The sequence below is a fragment of the Protopterus annectens genome, chromosome 9.part0 (genome assembly GCF_019279795.1).
Source record: "Protopterus annectens isolate FY-2018-M chromosome 9.part0, PAN1.0, whole genome shotgun sequence".
Lineage (NCBI taxonomy): Eukaryota > Metazoa > Chordata > Ceratodontiformes > Protopteridae > Protopterus > Protopterus annectens.
The window spans coordinates 676,851,488-676,872,774 of NC_056743.1; the positions used below are offsets into that span (position 1 = coordinate 676,851,488).

General features: G+C 40.8%; 1 protein-coding gene across 1 annotated transcript in view; it reads right to left on the reverse strand.

Moving 5' to 3' along the window:
- SKIV2L (Ski2 like RNA helicase) overlaps window positions 1-21,287 on the reverse strand; it is a 624,419-nt gene that overhangs the window by 546,184 nt on the left and 56,948 nt on the right. Inside the window, exon 5 of the mRNA XM_044083274.1 lies at window positions 10,054-10,168. Coding sequence (XP_043939209.1) covers window positions 10,054-10,168 — 115 coding nt within the window. The remainder of the gene's footprint in view (window positions 1-10,053; window positions 10,169-21,287) is intronic.

Genomic DNA, 21,287 nt, shown 5'->3' on the forward strand with positions numbered 1-21,287 from the left:
ACCCACCTGTTCAGAAACATGTACCAAATCTTGTAATTCTTTACACTCAATGCCTTCCGCCAGAGCATCTACCTTAGACTTCAATCGAGAAAGAAGATAGTTTTGATATTTCAACATGTGAAACTGGCAATTCAAAGCCCTCATAGCTAAGGTGGAAGAAGTATAGACTTTCTTTCCCCATCTATCCAAAGCTCTGGCCTCTTTATCTGGAGGAACCGGATTTTTACTACAGAGGCCTTGACACCCTTAGGTCCCTGACTAACTGTTTCTGGGTCCGCCCTAGGACTCTTATACAGATATTTATGAGCTTCAGGCACCCTGTAATACCTGTCCGGTTTAACAGGAGCAGGAGGCAAAGAATCAGGATTAAGCGAAGCCTCTGCAAGCACATCCTCCACAACATCCAGAACAGGTGGTATAGCCAAAGGCCTATGCTGGGGTAAAAGCAAAAATTCCCTAAGCCTTTTCCTGGAATCAGAGAAATCCTGACCTTCCCACTTAAAATGTTCTCTCATGGAATGAAGAGTATCTGAAAAAGAAAAATCCTCTGGAGGAGAAGCAGAAGGAGTAGAATCATCCACATCAGAATCAGAATAAGGAGAATACTCCTGCAAGTCTTCAGCCGAAGACTCTGAAACATCCGAAACCTGCTCAAAACTCCCCAACTCTGGTTCCACCCTAGGCCTCTTATCAGGAGGGGGCAAAGAACCTCTAATCAAAGTAATTAAATCTTCTGCCATTTTGAGCATGTGCTTCTTGGGCACAGATCCTGAAGAACTAGGAGTGACACCAACAGAAGCTAAACCTGGCCTGCCTCTGGGAGAAGCCTTGGAAACAGAAGGAGAGGGCCTAACCACCCTAGGAAGGGAGGGGAGTACAGTAACCTGAGAAGCCCCTTCAGCCTGACCTGCCTCCTGAGAGGCCACATCCTGCAATATCAAAGTCTCCCCCTGGGACTCCAGAGAAGCCTCCGGCGGAACCACCGGTTCCACTGACGCCTCTAAAGAACCGGCGTCCGGTACGGACGACTCTTCCTGCCTGGGTTTAGCTGCTTTGTCTTTGCGCTTCTTCGAAGAAGCCGGAGCATCCGGCGGCATATTGTAATTGCACCGCTTCCAAGACCAACCTGGCACAATCTAATCTTCGCTAATAGTGCGCTTATTAAACCTAGCACAAAAGCGACACCCAACAACGTCGTGCTCAGGCCCCAAACAAGGAATACACAAAGTATGATAATCTCTATGCGGTATCTGTTTCCCACAAGAAATACAGTTATTCACTTTTTCTGACATCCGGTAAACCACTGAGGCAAGAAAAAACTAAAATATTCCCCAACGGGGTACTTAGCCAACTTTGACTCGGTCTGAAACTCCGAATTCGAAAAATTTCAGAACGCCGAACGGCACTTGCAACGCTGCTTCTGCATCGGACCATGCGGCAAAAAAGACTGGGGATATGACGTCGGTCATGCGCATTTGTACCCTGACGTCCTGATGTCAGTATTAAGCGCTTTGACCGACGTCAGCCTAATACTTTGATATTCGGGCCGACCGAGGACAGCGGACTACCCAAGTGTAAGGACTGCAGCAATGTGAGATGAAGAACATCCACCTTGAGGCTCTCCAGAGGCAACAACTCCGAAAGGGAAGAGAAAAGTGCAGAGACCAAAACACTTTGCAGCCATGTAAAGTGTGCCATATAATTTGTAGTCCTCAGTCTGAACTTAGCTGAGGCGCCCACGTGCTTCCCAAACAAGTCACTCGCCCTAGATTCCTTGTTAGGGATGGACCATAGATCTCTGCTCCATGAGCTCCTTTTTAGTGGCTGTGGCAACCACAATAGCATCTTCTGGGATACAATCTCTCTAGAAAGGTTTGTCCTTGGATGGCTAAGGAAAGTACAGTTGTGTACACTTACCATAAATGTAGATGTTTGAGTGTATTCACTATTGCAGTCATTACATTTAGGGTAATCTGCTGGCAGGTTGCCCTCAGTCGGCCTGAATTCCAAAGTCTTGGGTCCTGCGTCGGTTGTTGTCTTCTCTTCCATGACATCAGGTTGTCAGGGGTATAAAACATGCAACCAACACCATTTTTCTTTAGTTTTTCGTTCTGCGTGGTGCCCGAAGCAGAAGCATTTCGCAAGTGCCGGTCGGTCGACTACTGAAATATTCGAGTTTGAGTTTCAGAACCGAAGTCTTCACTAAAGCTAAATACCCCGTTGGGGAAACTTTTTTCTTGCTTTTTACCGAGGTCAGAAAAAGTTAATAATTGTATTACTTGTGGGAAGCAAATACCTCATAAGGGTTCTGTGCTAGATTTAACCAACGCACTATTAAGCGTCGGTATATTTTTGCATCAAAGTATTTTGGAAACAGATTTAACTACCCAGAAATGTCATCGGATAGCAATCCGACTACCGGAGTACATAAAAAACGCAAAGAAAAGGACAGAGAAAGGCAGTTGAGATCCAAAACCAACGATGAAGCTTCTCCTAAGCCAGTCGCCGGAACTCAGTGAGGCGCCTTCGCAGCCCCGGATACCCGCTACCTTTGAGTTGCAAACCTCTACCAACACCCACGTGGAGTCCGGCATGTCGCAAGATACTCAATGTATTGGACCAATGGATGTATCCCCCTCGGATGGGTCCAGAGCCGCTGAGTAGGCACCGGCTTCTGAGGGTGTATTCAGACCTCAATATTTGTATATCAAACTGACGACAGCTGCAAAATCAAAGACAAAAGCAACTTCTAAAACTAAAAAAATGACGCATGAGCCATGTGCACAGGCCTCTATGCCTAAAAAACAGATGATCAAAATGGCTGAAGACCTTATTACCTTGATCAGGGGTACCCATCCCCCTCCACATAAGAGGCCTAGGCAAGACACTGATTATGAATCTTCAGATCAGGTTTCTATTTCTTCTGATTCCTCTTCTGATCAGGAATTATCTTTACCTCCCTATGAGGATTCTGATGCTGAGGAGTCAATTCCATCTGCATCTCCTCCTGAGAATTATTCATTTGGAGAAACCCCGATGCCAGCAGATTACCCTAAATGTAATGACTGCAACAGTGAAATACAAAGAACATCTTATCTGCCCTCTTGGGGACCGATTCACCTGTGTCCAGCTTCTTCCACGCCCTGCTGGCAACAAGCTGGACTAACTTATCCACAGGGGGAGACACCCAGGAAGTAGACAGATCCCGCCCCGAATGCTTTTATGAACACAGACTCCTCGGAGGACAGGGTGGGGGAATACAAACCACCTCGTCCTTTTAGTATCTTCAGTATGTCATCAAAGGACACCTCCTTGGATGATAGTCTGGGGGACCCATCCCCTTTCTCGAAGTCCATGTCTTCCATTAGAGACTCTCAAGGGGAATCTGGGTGCCTCCTCTTCAATGTCCTCTTCAGAGGAGGCTCCTCCACTGTGGGATCAGAGGAGGAGGGGACCCCTTTGGAGGTTATGCCCTTCTGAAGGAGATACCAGGGGGCTGACCCCAGACCGATGACTGCAGGCTCACCACCCAAAATGGAACCAGGCTGGGTAGGATCCAGAGCTGAGGAAGAGGCTGCTGACCAACCAGAGATGGCCCTCTCTATCACCCGGAAAGCAGATGGACTGGACAAAGCCCCCCCCCACTCCTCCCTGCCGGCAAAGACCGAGTGGGGTGGGATGGGAGACAATGGCACAGTGCAGACGTCTGTGCATGATACTGGCCCTCAGCTATTCAAGGCAGAGGCCTCCAAGGGAAGGAAATGGTCCAAAAACTCCGGACCAGAACCCCCCGATGGCACTTAGGGATATCTTGTGCCCAACGCAAGGGCAATGCAACGGGCAAGTGGGTTAAGCTAGCCAGAGATCCATGAGACATGGGGGTGGGGGCAACACCCAATGCCAATGGCCTCTCCTCTCCTTAGACAAGCTCTGATCCCAGGGCGCCGAACTCCCAGGAGTTGGATTGGAGGAGAGGAGTTCAGAGGTGGGTGAAACGTCCCTTGGCAAGTGGCTAGGGGACTACAGCAGACCTAGTTGCATTTGGGCTTTGAGAAAGCTCATCATTTGGGCCATATCCAATGGGAGCAAACTCCTATTGGATCGAGAGGAGACTGAAGAATGGCCAGAGTGTCTGCCGTCCTTGGAAGAGGACCTGCTAGACCTCCTTGGATCTGAGAGCTTGGAGGTGGCTGGGGAGTCAATAACAACGATAGGCTCCAAAGGAGCCGACAGACCCAAAGGCCTGGATGGCTCCGAGCAGACAGGCTTTCCTGCCGATGGATCTGATGAGGTTGTCAGAGTGGAGGGGGATCTGAGAACCTTCGAAATTCAGAGAAGTCAGAGGCTTTCAGCGTCGATGACCCCGGATCCAATGCCCCCAAGGCTGCACACTGTCCCGTAACAAACGGATACAAGAGCCCGGGGCATTTTACAGGTGACTCCTGTAAAGAAGAAGGCTTCCTCTTGGGATCCAAAGTGGCCCTGGATGGGGAGCCAGAGACTAGGGGACCCCCTTTGCCAGAATTTCCAAAAGAAGTTTGTTCCTACAGTCTAGGAGAGCCCTCGGATTGAATTCTTCACAGATGTCACATTCAAGCTCTAAATGTGGCTCTCCTAGACAGTACATGCACTCCTTATGCATGTCGGCATGAGCAAGTTTCCGATCGCATGAGAAGCAGCTTCTAAACCCAGAAGGTTTCTCGGCCATCACGAAAAACCCCACAACAAAAGACACACTCACACAGTAAGCACTCTCACACCAAAGGGAAGAGAAGAAAGAATAATGAAAAAGGGTGGGAAAACCCTAAACGCCAGCGACAGACTAATGGGGGGGAGGAAACAACTAATAACCCTAACAACTAGCACTTAACTTTTAAATAGAGAGAAAAGGGAGAAGAAAAATATAGAAATAAGTGGAAAAAACACTTATCTAACCCAAACTGAGTTCGAGCTGCTAGGAACCCATCCATTCATGATGGCAGCAAACAAGATCTGGGGCGTTATGGGTAACAGGAAGTAAGGGGAGGGGAAAAGCTGGAGGTCAGGAGCTGTCGCTCACTTTGCCGGCTCAGATCCGAGGTCAGATCCAAGACCCTTCTGTGAGCAATAATGACACGGATAGTATCAGATCTTTCTAATAGAGGAGAATAACTGAGAATGGAGTATCTGGCACTGGAGACTCCAAAGATGAGCCAATGTTCTTCCTCTTGCACATGTGCTTTCTTCTGCATGTCAGAAGAAAGGGGTCTGAGTCGGAAGTACTTATTAATAACCAGATTCTCTATGGTGATATCACCTGCAACTATTCAACCCTCTCTCCTGCTGTGAAGAGCGAGAAGACATAGGAATAGCAGGGAGATCTCAAGCTGAGACCAGTGGTGTCCCAAGAGCAGAGAGTAATACATGCAAGAGAGTCTGTGAAGTCAAAGTGACAACTGACATTGAAAATACACTTGGGACCATGTGTGTGTCAATCCTGAATGGCCAATTTCAACACATACCACCACCAACACAAATCAAGGTCATCAACAATGATCAACTGGCAAGAAACAGATATCAGAAAATCACTCCAGCTCAAGGACAACAAAACACCAAAGATCAAGGAGATAAAGTAGTGTTGCAAACATCAGTAAGGAAAAATCTGTGTCAAAACAGCCCTGGTGCTAGCACTATGGTGCAGATGCAGGGCATCTTTCTGAGCCAGTGGCAAACATAGCTCAGGATCCAAATCATGCTGTCAGTAGGGAGGGCGGGGGGATCAAGCAGGTTTGCTATTCTGAGGGTTGGTGAGGGGAATACCCAATGCCGGAAGTCGGAAGTACTTATTAATAACCAGATTCTCTATGGTGATATCACCTGCAACTATTCAACCCTCTCTCCTGCTGTGAAGAGTGAGAAGACATAGGAATAGCAGGGAGATCTCAAGCTGAGACCAGTGGTGTCCCAAGAGCAGAGAGTAATACATGCAAGAGAGTCTGTGAAGTCAAAGTGACAACTGACATTGAAAATACACTTGGGACCATGTGTGTGTCAATCCTGAATGGACAATTTCAACACATACCTCCACCAACACAAATCAAGGTCATCAACAATGATCAACTGGCAAGAAACAGATATCAGAAAATCACTCCAGCTCAAGGACAACAAAACACCAAAGATCAAGGAGATAAAGTAGTGTTGCAAACATCAGTAAGGAAAAATCTGTGTCAAAACAGCCCTGGTGCTAGCACTATGGTTCAGATGCAGGGCATCTTTCTGAGCCAGTGGCAAACATAGCTCAGGATCCAAATCATGCTGTCAGTAGGGAGGGCGGGGGGATCAAGCAGGTTTGCTATTCTGGGGGTTGGTGAGGGGAATACCCAATGCCTATGAGATGTCTGGTTAGGGGCCAGTAGCCTTGCAGGACATTGCAGGTTAATGTAAGGGGAGGGGACATCAAGATGTCCTGACATCATTGGACTAGCCATTTACATAGCTAGGGGCACTGGCCTGCCCCTGCAAGAAAGGCAAATCCCAGGTTCTATGCTCATCACTGCCCAGGCCCAAGAGTGATTATTATTGAAGTAAACTTCCCAAGGAGTTGAGAAGCCCACCTGGGGAAAGGTCACATCCAGGACATCCAATTAGAAGCTACTGACAGAATTCAGGGATAGCTGAGCAAAGATGGTGGGCAGAATAGCCTAAGGCTGCGAAGGGTTGGGGATGGAGCTAAAAAATACAAAACCTTGGCCCCGATACTTGGGACCAGAAAGCTATTTAGCACCGACACCACCAATAGAAGGCATCGATAAAAGAGCTGTGGTTCCAAAGATGAAAATCACTGTCAGCATCAATGCTTCTATCTGTATTGACTATTGCCACCTCCAAGTTAATAACTAGTCTCATACCAATTGGCAATGAAACAGAGGCTGATGAGAAGAAAGTGGGAAAACTAGACAAAGACTAAGCATCACTATCTGCCTGGAACAGGGATTGGGGGGACATATCTGCCTATGCCTGCAAAACAGCCTTCATCATCTTCCCATAACAAAGGTCGACAATAAGAGAAAGATTACAATAAGATTGGGAAGACCTGGCAAAACTGCCAAGGTCCACCTCAGACAAGGAGGAAACACTATCTTAATGAAACAATCTAAGACGTTGCCTCTCCACAAACACTAACTGCCAACTTACTGACATCTGAAGAACATTCAGGAGCACTGTCATCTATTCTCTACTACTGTTTTTGAGAAACACACGTAACTTCTTTGAAGGTTTCCCCTTTCCTTCTTCCTCTTATTAGAATTTAACTACCCTTACTACTTTATTTTTCTTTTGTTCCAGAAGAATCAAAAGATCTATTCTTGGATCCCAGGAGGCAGAGGACTATATCTGGGTATAATCCTCCCTGGGAAATAACCCTTTTTAGACTAACACATTTTCTATCATTTAGGCTACATTTATCTAAAAAAAAATAAACGAACTGCAGCTATTAACAGTTTCCCTTGAAATACTGTGGACAGCGACAAACAACCCACAGCAAATGCCTGCCTCAGGGTAAATTTGTGCCTGCAAGAATCATACTTTTAAAGCCAGTAGACTTCTATCCATGTTAATAGGAAAATATATGCAAACAGGAAACATACTACTGAAAATTCAACAGGCCATGAAGAGAGCTGGAGGAGAAAGTAATCAGATGTGAACAAAAGGCCAGCTAAATTAGTGGCACAATAAATGCTATAAGGTCAAAAAAACTACCAAGATTAAATAATCTATTTAAATGTATTTTTGGAACAAGAGATACAGAGTAAAAACTGCAGCAATAAAAAATGTCTAAGGGAGGCAGAATCAACTACTTCCATAAAAACAGTCAAGGAAAGTCACCTGAAATAAAAACTGACCATCACTAAATGACTGAAGAACCATTTTAAACCAATGCAGAAGCTACAACACTGAAGACATTTTTCCATGCAAATTGTGACTAGATAGCCTTGAGTCACTTCTCTACTATGAGTTGAGTGGTAGAAGAGATTAAGTAGTTGCACACATGCTGCATTATGGGTAGAAAGGATGAGTTACAGCTTGGGAAAGTTTCAGATCCTGAGCTGCCCAACTCCTTCAGCCTTAGTCCAACTGGCCTGAAAAAAGATGGACCTCATTATGTCAGATCATAATATTATAAAAAATACAACACGACCAGGGACACTATGTGCATGTGTTTAAGAAATGGGACAAATGCAAGAGAATCACAGCTAAGTAGTTTCCAGCAAATCTTGGAAAGCAATACTAATTTGTTTCTTTCTACCACAGCACTTAGAAGTCAGAGATCTTACATCAATAAAGCCTACAATAAAATGTTCCATAATTCAGTAACAAACCTCTCACTCTTCCAGAAAACAGGATACAATTCCTGCAAAGAGTTTACATATGCATCAGAATAGCACAGTAAATGGGAAAACAAAACAGGAACTGTAGAAATTTGGATTTTTATAAGCTTAACAGTCACTAGAACTGGGCAGAACAACTTGTAATTTCCTAAACGGTGCAGCATACACAATGATGCATGCAAGACATTTGTCATTCTTCTCAGAAGCATTTTTCTTTACTGACCCTGGTTTCTACCAGAGGTTGTGCAGCTAGCAACATATCCCTTATTCCCTCTACAGCAAGCATGCAAATGCTTAATGTCCTCCCTCAAAAGCTTGCTCGGCTGACTGGTTTCATCCAGAAACAAACTAGGGCCTACATAATACAGCTGGGAGGCCTTGCTTCTACATCAGCAACACAGCATTAGACAATAAATGCACTCTACACCAGGTATACCAAATATTTTAGAACAGAAGCAAGAGTACAGTAAAATATGGCGAGACCCCTTGCCTTGTGATATGAAGGGGGCTTTATACATATTTTGCAGACAGTTTTCACACATTAATTCATATCTGCATACTGTTGTGTACTTTAACATTTCAGCAGCTGAATGTAATTTGTATTATTTCAACAAATAAATTCAGTTTGATAAATAAAAGTCCATAATAAATCTGGAAACCATTTTGTGGAAACAAAGTAGCAATGCAGAATACATATTGATGTAATTTTCCTTTTTTAATAATAATGACAACAATAACAATAAAGAGAGATGTGGCTGCAGGACAACATTTTGAACAAAGAACAATAACAAATATGTCATCAGTATAGCAGCAAATCTCCTAAGCAGTGTAAACTACTACTGTAAAAAACAGGTTCAGAAAGGAATTACAGCCTGCAAGAGGTGGGATGAATGAGTTAAGCTGCTGGCTCCATGGGGAGAGATAAAGTTCTGTATGTGACAGATGACCCAGGATCTGTTAGCACCATAGTCAAAGAAAAGTGTGAGCAGGCAGTTAAGTTTACAAACTCATATGGTTGGAAAGAGGCAGTCTGGTCACTGCAATGCTAGCATCTAGTGAACACAGAGGTGTACTGCATTCAGCTTAATGCTAAGTGTGAGCTTGGCTCTGCTAAGTCATATTCATATAGTACCCTACACTGTATAGAAGCATGCATATGCACAGAATAAGGTACTGCAGACCCTTGCAGCTGTGAATAAGAAGGTACTGCAGACCCTTGCAGCTGTGAATAAGAAGGTACTGCAGACTCTTGCAGCTGTGAATACACACATTACCTGCTACAATACGGGTTAAGTCATATGAAGAGTAGAATTTCCTGATGGTTGCCTGGATGACTGACATCCTTAATATAATTCTGGTATGTAGAGAAGTGAGAGGGTGCAATCACAGAGGCAAATGCTTGCTGGTTTGGCAGGCCTAGGAATGATGAAAAAAATAAAATAATCCCAACTTGCTTGCTTATATGAAATTTGAAAGAGGGAATGCTTGTATAAATACCATTAAAGAAGCCAACCTCCAATAACTAACAGGTATGTCAGTAAACTTATTTCTTGGTGGAAGGAGGCAATTAGTGATGATTCTAACCACTAAAGACCTGTGCAAGTCCAAAAGTGCAGGTGAAACGTAAAGGAAGAAACAGAACAAAAGTAAATTAAAAATACATTTAAAGACTGAGCTTGAACCATACCTGGCCAGAAGGGATAGTTGGTGGTGCTTCCACGAACAGCTTCTGAAAGTGGTCCTGGGGGTCGTTGCAGGGAAAGTGAGTTCTTTGCTGTGAGGCCAGTATCACTTAGCAGCTCCTTAATTTGCACACAGATTAAAAAAGATAGATTCAGAAAGCAGATTAAACAGTGAAACGTTTACATAGTAAAAGCCTATACCATATTTATACTTATAAATGCCAGAACAAAGATAATGAAGCCAAACTTTCAACTAGCTTCTGTAAAAGGAAAGTAGAAGATAATAGGCGCAAATCATGAGACGCTTTCTTGTGTAATATTCAGAATTATCATACAGGTCTAGTACATTTGTTTAAAGGATGCTTTACTTCACTACTCTTCCAAAATCAAGGAATTCCTAATAAAAAGAAAAAAAGTGCATGGAAATTAAACACAGCAGACTATTAAAAAATATGGCATGCTAAAAGTTCAGTATTTACCTTAAAGAGTTAAAGGCACGTTATTGGAGATATCATGTACCTTCAAAAGCAGTATGCTACAAAGGCAGCAATGCTAACCACTAAATCAGTGCTGTCCTTTATTTCCCAACTGTATACTTCAACAGTCTCGTCTGTAATTCAGAAACGGAACATATCAACAATATCTGCATATTCATCCACTTCATAGTAATAGATTAAGTTAGATTTCAGAAGCCTTTTACAACATCCAAACTCACTACATTATATCTAAAAACATTAATAAACAATGACATGTTTTTCCACAAAGATCTATGTCTCACATCAATAGTTAATGCAATTTTCCATCCACACTTCTACAAAATAGATTACATCATATCTCCAATAGCATGTGCCGTCAACTCTAAGGTAAATACTGATCTTTTCGCAAGCCATATTTATAACTCTTTACTGTGTTAAATTTCCATGCGTTTTTTTTCTTTAATTAGGATTTCAGTGTTCCTTCACCGATATGTTTTCAAATAAAAACAATGAAGCTAGTCCACTCATAGGAAAAGCTTTATCAGAAAATTAGCATGAAAAGTATAAAAAAAAAAAGTTGGAAAAGTACATTAGTTCATTAAAATCCAAAAACTGATCAAGCATTTCAATAACACAGGGTCTTTCTCTGGAACTGAAAAGTTGCATGGTTATTAACTCCAGGCTTCATTGAGTCTGAAAAGTGAAGCAATTTAATACTTGCAAACTGAAAGCAGCATTTGACTTTGTTTCTCATTCATATTCCAACACCTGATTTATCCAAGTTCAGCTGCAGGGGAGGTGGAGGCTATACCAACATTCAATGTGTATAAGGTAGAGAAAGTAATAATGGATGGAACACACAGACACACACAGACACACACACAGACACACATCTATCTACTGGTGACTGAGAATAGCCAGTTCTCCTATTGTAAGTTTTTGATATGGAGAAGAAAAACAGACACCTTGTGAAAAACTGCACAAATATGACATTCAGAATTTGTACACATGGAAAGTACGGGACTAGAGAAAGTAAAAGCTATAAAGACAGCAATGCTAAGTACTAAATTAGTGCTGCCCTTCATTTCCAAATAGTGTATTTCAACAGTCTCATCTGTAGCTCAGAAACATCACCATGCTTTTTAAAATAAAAAACTACAAAACTCTATCTAGTTTCAGCTTAAATAAGCATTTTATTAACTGCCTAGGTGTTCCAACATCACAAGTGTGCTTCTGCACACGCACAGTCAACTGCTGCTCAACTCCTACATATGAAAATCAAATAGTTCTGCAAAATGCTGCAAGGCAAAATGAACGGCATCCCTTCCGGGGTATTTTATTTTGTTCAATGACAGATATAGTGAAACATTCAGTCAGTATTAGCAAATCAAGTGAAGGCTTTGAAATCTTAATTTCATAAATTACTTCAAAGGTTTAGCAACATTAGAGTTGTTCAGACAGGTAGGCATTGGGGTATACCAGCTATGGGAGTTAAGGTCACTAAATATCATTCAAATCAGCTGATTCTTGCCAAAAGGGTTTCAATCAATCAGTATGATGAAATAAACTATACTGTTTCTGAAGGCACGGATTCTAATAACCACCATTTATTTTCAGATATTTTACTCCACATTTAAATACAATCCCAAGCTGAAATATTTGGCAGAAAACTGCATTATTACGCAGGCAATTATTAAAACACTGCATCACAATTTCTTCGAATTATTAACAGCACAGCTCTAATATTCTTTGAACTGCAATATTCCAGTTCTGTGTTTTTCCCCCCAAAGTCTCCTTATTCACATTTTTCCACAATAAATACCAGAAATTTACTGGTCTGTTGATCTAAGATGGCTAATGGGATAAAAAGAAATGTGTCTTGCCAATACAATGAGGTTAAACTACAACAGAACTTTTTGAGCTAGCAGTGTAAGAGAGAGAGAGAGAGAGACAGGATTTCCATGTAGCTCTATAGTACAGAGTGTGGCTGCATCTCTCTTTCTCAGTGCTGTCTTTTAACAATTCTGTTCCCATGTGAAAAAAAGAGATTCTTGGTGCATTAGCCAAACTGCCTGATTGCTGCATTGGACAGTAAACTGTTAATTTTCTTTGCTGAGTAACTATTCTTGATTTAACATTACAATTCTCTTATCAGAAAGAAGTTATGGCAGTTTACTTATTTATTTTTTTTTATTTACCTTAGTTTGCTTTTGTTTACTTGGTTTGTCTGCTGGGTTAAGTGAAAAAAAAAATTTCAGCACAGGGAGAAAAATTCCAACATATTATAAAACATTTTAAACAGTCATTCAGTAATACACATAAGCAAACATTAAGTAATATACATTAACATTTACACATACTTTTGGTATTTAGACTACATTCGCATAACGACAGAGACAACTATTACAATATGAAATATGCATTAGTAGAGGTTGAACATTGAGCCCTTGAAGAGTTGTATTAAGGAGTTGGACAGATAATAGATCATGTGATTAGTGCTTAGAAATTCAAAGAAATGGAGGTGAGGGAAGGAACTAGGTACAGCAGAAAATGTTAATATTGTCCATAGTGTCGCTGGTTACACTGATCCTGACCCAAGAAGTCAAGATCAGTGGGGCCACCTTCACCAACAGACAGTTCATTGGCGGAGTACCTCAGTGACCCATGCTGGACCTGCTCCTGTTTGGCATCTACTTCTTGGACGTTGAGGCTAATGCTCAAGGCCTGTGGCTCACCAGGTTTGCAGATGACTGTAAATTGTGAGCTATTACAGATTCTCCCCTAGGGCACCAACATCTGCCAAGAGGGTTTAACGCAGACAAATGACCGATGCCAAAGCTATGGCCTAAAAATCAATGCCAAAGAAGTATTATAATGCTCTTTGGGAGACTGTCAACACAAGTTAATTATTCCATTGATAAAACAACCATAAGATTCAACCCAGTAGTAAGGGACCTGGGAACTTATACAGATAGCAATCTGGCCTTTGACCAACATGTAGCAAAGATAGTAAGAATATAATTGTGTGTCACCCAACTTATAGGTAAGAGTATAGCATCCAAGCCCAAAGAAGTTATAGTTTCACTCTATTCAGCCCTTATCAGACATATCATTAAATACAATGCCCATTTCAGCATGTATCTAATCAGACACTTGCAACAGTTGGAATGTCCACAGAGACTTCTCACCAGAAGAATTTAGGGCATGATTACCCTTGTCCTATACAGTGACTGACTAAAGGCATTGTCTTTGTATTCAGTCTCTTACAGGCAGCTGACAGGGGATTTCTGCCTGGGTTACTGGACTTCCTCAGACCCAGCCCTGGTGGATCTGTTGCACATGCACAAAACAAACTACATCCAGGGATCTGAACTTCACTTGTGACAAACAGAATGTGCTGGACAGACAGATGTGTCCAAAAGGATCTCCACACTATGGAACAGGCTTCTCAACCATGTAAAACAGAGTTCATCTTCGACCCTATTCAAACAAAACTTTGACAATTGGATGAGAAACTGGAAATTTACCCCCATTCTTGCCCTTGTGGACAGAGGTCGTCAATAAGAAAAAGTATTATCCTAACACACACCCCTTCCTCTAAAAATCCTTAGTTACCTCCCTACTAACATGGCCCACCCCTGTATAAGATGCCCATGATGTTCGGGACTGAAATGGTTTGAGTGCGCGGCTAAGCTTGTACAGGCCCTAGTGGTTATCAGCCTAGTAACAACCTATAAACCTATGTAGTTAAGAGGTGTAGAATAAAGCAGGTTCAAAGACAATTATATATATATATATATATATATATATATATATATATATATATATATATATATATGGGGCTATTATGAGGTTTACATGAACAAAAAAATCACCAAGTTTGTAATGCAAGTAATAATGGCAGCGGAAGAACGGTTTCTAGGCTGTTTTTCTGCACTGCAGGTAGTAATTAACAAACAAAGCAGTGCAATGTCTAACCCAAAAATGCAGCAAACAGGATGGCTTCCACCAACAGAACCTTCAAAACACAGAACTGGAATATTGCAGTTCAAAGAATAGCAGAATAAATGCCAGGACAGGATTGCAACAACATACATTTAATATTAAAACAAACAAAACACCTGAATGTTAAATGCTTTCACCCTTACATTCTACTAAAAGTAGGACTTCATCAGAACTAGCACACCTGCAACACTGCCCACTTAAATAACATTTTCTCAAAGTAACACCATCACCAAGTACAAATTACTCATAGTTAACATTTTAAGAATATGAAATGAATAATAAATATACAATCCTAGCATATATTTTAATTTAAATCATATATACTCTTACTAAATCTTTAATCATATAGCTATTTGTTTTGGTACATTTGTATAAAAGTTTAAAAAAATTAATTACACTAGAGTTTAGCAGCTCTAAGTTTCATTGGCCTTTGCCACTACCCTTCCAGACTACACCTCATAATTCAGCCCAATTATTATGACCACCACATCTTTGTCCACCTTGATGCTTTCTACAGCTATCCCCCAAGTTTTAGTTTTACATTCTCCCACCACACAAAGTGCACAGTACAGAACCAGTCACACGAATTCTGTTGTCATCAGTTCAATTCTAAAATCACTGGCATACAAGCTAATCTCATATTTCATATATCAAGAGATATCAGATAAAAATATGTGGAACAGAATGAATTCTGGGCACAGATCCCCACAATATTCCATTACTTAAAGACTGCATTTACTTCTGTTCAGTTAAATCAATATTCTGTTCCACATTGTGGAACCCACTCATTTATTTTACAGTCAATCACCCATTGAGGTAGAGTGCCAAAGTGCTTACTATTTTATAGATAAACACATCTACAGAAGTCTCTCATCTACTTCAGTGAGTAAGCCAGTCAACCTGGATTAAGTTGAAAAATCAAGACCTCTGCTACAGGAAGATATGCTATTGCCAGTCATCAAGCAAATTAGTACAGGCCTGCCATGCAAATTTTCCCATATATTTATTTTTAAGGATGAAGTGAAAAGGTCCATGTTTTCAAACACCCATTCTTCACATATTACTGCTGATTCTAAGAGGCAGTGGAACAACACAGTTCTATTAATAGTTCATAAGTTATGACAACTAAAACATACATAGGAAGGCAATTTATTCAGATACAGACTGTTTTAGGCAGCAGTGAACTCTTCAGTCAGAGGGGGCCACCAGCCACAGCAAGTTACCTTACCTTGATATTTTGTTATATGCATTGTCAAACCAACAAAATTTAGTACAGTGGTTTTGTGTATTTAATAAACCAGGTGGGTAATAATTCCTAGGATGAAGAATCCTACGGATTGGCACCACTTCTTTAAAATTCAATACATCTGGTTGTAATAAGTGTTTTTTCAAGTAAATGGCTTCATAATTTCATGAAAAAGTTTTATTATCATGGACATAGTGCCCTTGAGTTAATTAAATCCTGCTGGTGGGCATTTTTTCCACTAAATCTAACATAATAGCTGGTGTTAGGCTCCCGCAATATCCTGGAATGTGTGGGAGCCCCGCAAAAGCCATCATTAGTTGGAGGGAAATGAGGAGGAAAAATATTAATTTTCCAATTACGAAATTTATCTTAAGGGTTGTGATATGACCCTGTTAGGATTAAGCTGGTAATCAGTGAATAAATGTGAGCAAATTAAGTCCTAGAGATCAGCACCCCTGAGTGACTATCTCAGCACTTGCATATTATTTTAAGAAGAGCAGATGATCCCAGTCTTTAGGGATGGTTCTCTCATTTAGGGACTTTTTATAAATATTGGCAAGACAACAGGTACTATAACTCTCAAGTTCTTTGCTCAAGAATTCTGGGCAAAGCCAAAAATAATGGCAGAATAAAGGCTGAAAAAAATCAGGAACATTTTAAATATTATTGTAATCTGTTTTAAAATTTAATGTAATATTGTTTGCACCAATATACATTTTCTGAACAAAAAGTATAAAATTCTAATGTCTAGCATTACTGAGTGTAATCTGAATTATTTAACAGCAAATCAAAAATTTTATAAGGGACAGGGCAAAGATGTGAGGTAAAATCATGGACATTGTGTGAAATCTCGGACTGAAACAGGTGGGCATTACTCCTCAATGAGGTGAATTAAAGTGACTTATCCCTGCTGTTTGATGAATGGTAAACAACAGTTGCTGATCTGTTTTAATTTCTCCAAATGCTTAGGTTTTTAAATACCTTCACAGGAATTGATCCCATTCATAAATCAGGGCATAATTAAAGTTCATGAAATCAGTTTTGTTCACTGTTTGACATTTGATACAACTGATCTCAGCAGCTGCAATGGACCCAGAATTGCCTCTTTTTGCAGTTCATAAGAGGTTATGTTTATCTGTAGCATGTTTAGCTATGTTTGTAGATTTTTTTTTTTATTTGCCCAGTTGCACGTACTACAACAGGAAATATCTGTGTACCCTTATTCCACATTGCTCTAGTTTCTGCTTGGAAATCCTACTATTTTACAAATGATCATCTTTCAGTTTGTAACATGCTGGAGTCTCTTCGTGCTGCAATTTCAATAACCAAACACTATTTCTGTTTTTTTTTCTCTTAAACTATAACATTCAGTATGACTGTTTCTACCTTCTTAGCTATTGATATGGGATGATCTCATGTAATCATTACTTTGCTATTTTCAACAATCCTTTGTCATTCATGCGTCCAAAGGTTCTCAACTGTCTCTGTATTTTAATGTTTACAAAGAATCATGTGCAACAACCTTGCCACATTGTTACATCTTTCAGTATACCAGCTTTCACTCATGAGTATTCCACCCTGCAACAAGATGTGTAACTCCTTCTAGTTCTGTACCACAAAACCTACATTTGTATCCCTTACCTTTTCTGCCAAAGTTTGTGAAACATTTAGTATATGATCCACTCCCTTGAGCTGCCAGTATCAAACCTTCTTCTTCATTTAGTTTAAATTCACCTCGCCTGATCCATTTGTACTCTTGATCAACATGTGACTGTTCCAGGAGACCTCTGTACTTTTTGCTACTGATCCTGTTCTTTGTATTTTTTGCACTTTCTGTTGCCATCCGATTTTTATCAAAGTTTGACTGAATTTCCATACCTGCTGTTTTTAACATAAGCAAAGAGGGCATCTCATTACAGCCGAGTGATGTCTCCAGGCATTTTTGCAGTTGCCTCCTACTGCGCCTCGAGGCATCAAATATTAATCTGTTCATATTTGCATCAATAATTCCAAAACCATGCTACATAGAAGGTATCAGAATATTTTATCTTGAAGCATGCATAATGGCAAACACAATTGTATTGTTATATGACCTCTGTCAATTAGTATTGGTTAGAACTGTAAGGTGATAACTTCATTTTTTTTAAAGGGTGAAGCCACACCCACTGGGAGTTAAAGGTACACACTCAAAAGAGCTCTACTGGAGGGAATGAGTTAAACGTATTTTGTTCATGTTTTAGAACTTTCAGTATGCTTGGGTCTGATGATGTCAACAAATACGTATGCAATCTCACAATCACCAAACTTTATGCATAGCAGATTTCAAGAAGGCCTGTGCTTCCTTCAGACCAAGGGATATATAATCTTGGCAAATACAGGTTCTTGTATATCATTTGGTGGATATTGTTTTCCTAGCAACTTTATCCAGCTCTTTTTTGTGATCAGTCAATCACCCAAAGCTGTAAAACAGGAAATGCAAGTTGATTTATAACTTGAACTTTATTCCTAGATGCCAAAGCAGAAAGTAAAACTAAAAATCCTATGGTTACCTGTAAGGGCCATGGCAGCCAGTCACATCTCAGATTAGAAGTATAACAGCAGAACCATTTTCTTTTGCACAGTTCTAGTCATCAGTGCCACGTTAGCTTCCGTGGTGAAGCAAAGGTGTACTTGTCCACCCACTAGGGAGCAAAGTTACTTGCTAGAGAATTTTCCAGCAGGTTAGGTTTGGTCATAGAAAGAAAGTTGCCTGCAGACAATTCATTCCGGATCAGTCCTTTATTCAGTGCAGTTAGGCAGATGAGCGCATCCTTATGAGAGCACAGTATTTTGGCTTATTTAGATGTCAAAGCAGTTTTCACTATTAATTTTTAGTCCCCTAATCTATTGCTTACTGAGTTTTGTTCTCATTTTTTTTACTCTATATCACTGCCTCTTTATCTATTCCAAGATATTTGTACACTCCTTCTAGCAAATCTTTTAGATAAGATTCCTTTACTGTCATTGCACAAGTACAATAAAATCTGTAGCAATCCTAAGCTGCATTCACATACAATACACATGAATAAATAAAAGAATACTATACAATACAATATAATGTAATACAATACAGAAAAACAACTAAGTTACTGCACTTGGGTATATTGCACATGAAAAGAATAAAATAAGGTGCAAAATAATGCAAACGTATACCTTATAGCACAAAATTACTATTGTCAAAATCACAACTGTGATTATTTAGCATTATTCAGTTCTCGTATGGCTCTGGGATAGAAACTGTTCTTACATCTGTTTGTCTGTAATGGAATAGACCTGAACCGACTTTCAGAAGGCAGCAGCTCAAACAGGTGATTTTCAGGGTAGGAAGGATTTTTCAAGATGTTGGCTGCCCTGCTGAGGCAAAGAGAGCTGAAGAGTTCTTCCAAAGGAGGCAGTGCACAGCCAATGATCTTCTGGGCAGATTTAATGATCATTTGAAGGGTCTTCCTATCTGTTGCGGAGATGTTGGCATAAAATGTAGAAATGCAGTATATCAACATACTTTCAATTAAACAGTGGTAAAAAGACACCAGCAGCTTCTTCTGCAGGTTTTTTTCTGAGGATCCTCACAAAAAGGAGTTTCTGTTGTGTCTTCTTGACTGCCTCTGTGGTGTTTATGGACCAAGAGAAATCTTCTGCCACATGTACACCCAGAAACTTGGAACCCTCTCCACACAGTCTCCATTGATGTATACTGGGTTGTGATCTGTGTTGAGCCTCCGGAAGTGTATTATGAGTTCTTTTGTATTGGCAGAGTTCAGAACAAGGTTGTTCTCTGTACACCATGCTTTCAGTCTTTGAACTTCATCTCTATATGCTGTCTCATCTCTTCCGGAAATAAGACCAACTACTGTTGTGTTATCTGCAAACAATGATTGTACTAGTAGAATGACAGGAGACAGTTATGGGTAAACAGAGCATACAGAAGTGGGCTGACACAGCCTTGTGGGATGATGGTGTTTAGCATGAGACTGGAGGAGAGGTACAGGCCTAATCTAACCATCTGAGGATGGTTAGTCAAAGTCTTTAATCCAACAGCAGGCAGGTTGTGAAAGTCCTAGGCCAGCAAGCTTACTGCAACCAGTCTATCCGGGATAACTATATTAAAAGCTGAACTAGTCTACAAAGAGCATCCTCACATGGCTCCTCTGCTGCACAAGATGGCAAAGTGCAGTGTTTAAGGCAGTGGAGATGGCATCTTCCGTAGACCTGTTTGCTCTGTAAGCATACTAGTATACATCAGAGATGACTGGGAGTTTGTCCTTGATGTATCTCAGGACCAGTTGCTCGAAACACTTCATAACAACTGGACTAAGTGCCACTGGACAATAGTCATTGAGACTGCTGATGACAGGTTTCTTTGGTAGTAGAATTATCAGAGTGGACTTCAGACAAGCTGGAACAGTAGACTTGGACAAAGACAGGTTGAAGATCTTTGCAAAGAACCTACAGAGCTGGTCTGTGCATTCCTTCAGGACCCATCCCTTCACTTCATCAGGGCCAGCAGCCTTTCTTGGATTAACCACTTTGAAAACACACATCATGCTCTCGTACTGTGAAGGTGCAGTTGAAGGAGCGGTTGTAGGAGTTTGATATAGATGACATGAGACAGCTGGGGCTTAGACATGACCGTCTCTGCTGTTTCCACCTCAAAACAGGTGAAGAAATAATTAAGTTCCTCAGGCCATCAAGGCATCTGTATCAACAGCCATACAGTTACTGGTTTTATGATTAGTGATGTGCTAAATACCTTGCCATAGTTGTCATGAGTCCTTGTTGGTGAAGTGATCCACTTATCTTCCTTTTATAGATTGCGTTAGCCTCTGATGGCTTTCTGTAGATTGGCAATATAGCCTTTTCTAGCATGGCTAGAGCCAGACCTGAAGGCTGTATTGCAGTGCTTGAGAAGAGATCTGACCTCCTTCGTCATCCAGAGCTTCTGATTAGGGTACTCATGAAAGTGCTTGCTGACAGTGACACTGTCAACACAGGTTTTTATTTAGCAGAGTACCCCTGATGTGCACTCTTCCAGATCCTCGAAAATGTCCCAGTTAGTTCTTTCAAAGCAATTCTGTAGGTGCAAAAGTGCACCTTCAGGCCATATTTTAATGGCCTTTTTGGTAATCTGGTCTTTTCTCCTAACATTCCTCTCCAAGTTTTATATTTTCTCAAGTCTTCAGTTTTCTTCTTTCAAATGTTGCTTTTGCACATTTATTAAGACCAAATGACATTCCTATGTCATCTGAGAAGAAGGTTTTAACAACTTGTAGCTACTCTTCTAGGCATTTATCTGATGACATATATAGTTTTAGGTCATCCACAAGAAGTAGATGAAATATCCTTCGATTTGATTATTTTCTTGGGTCAGAGTGAATCTGTAACTGAGGCTGAACTGTTGAACAAATAGCTTAATGGACTGAGAGCAAGGCAAAACAGTAATGGTGACAACAAATCACCCTGAAATAGTCCATGC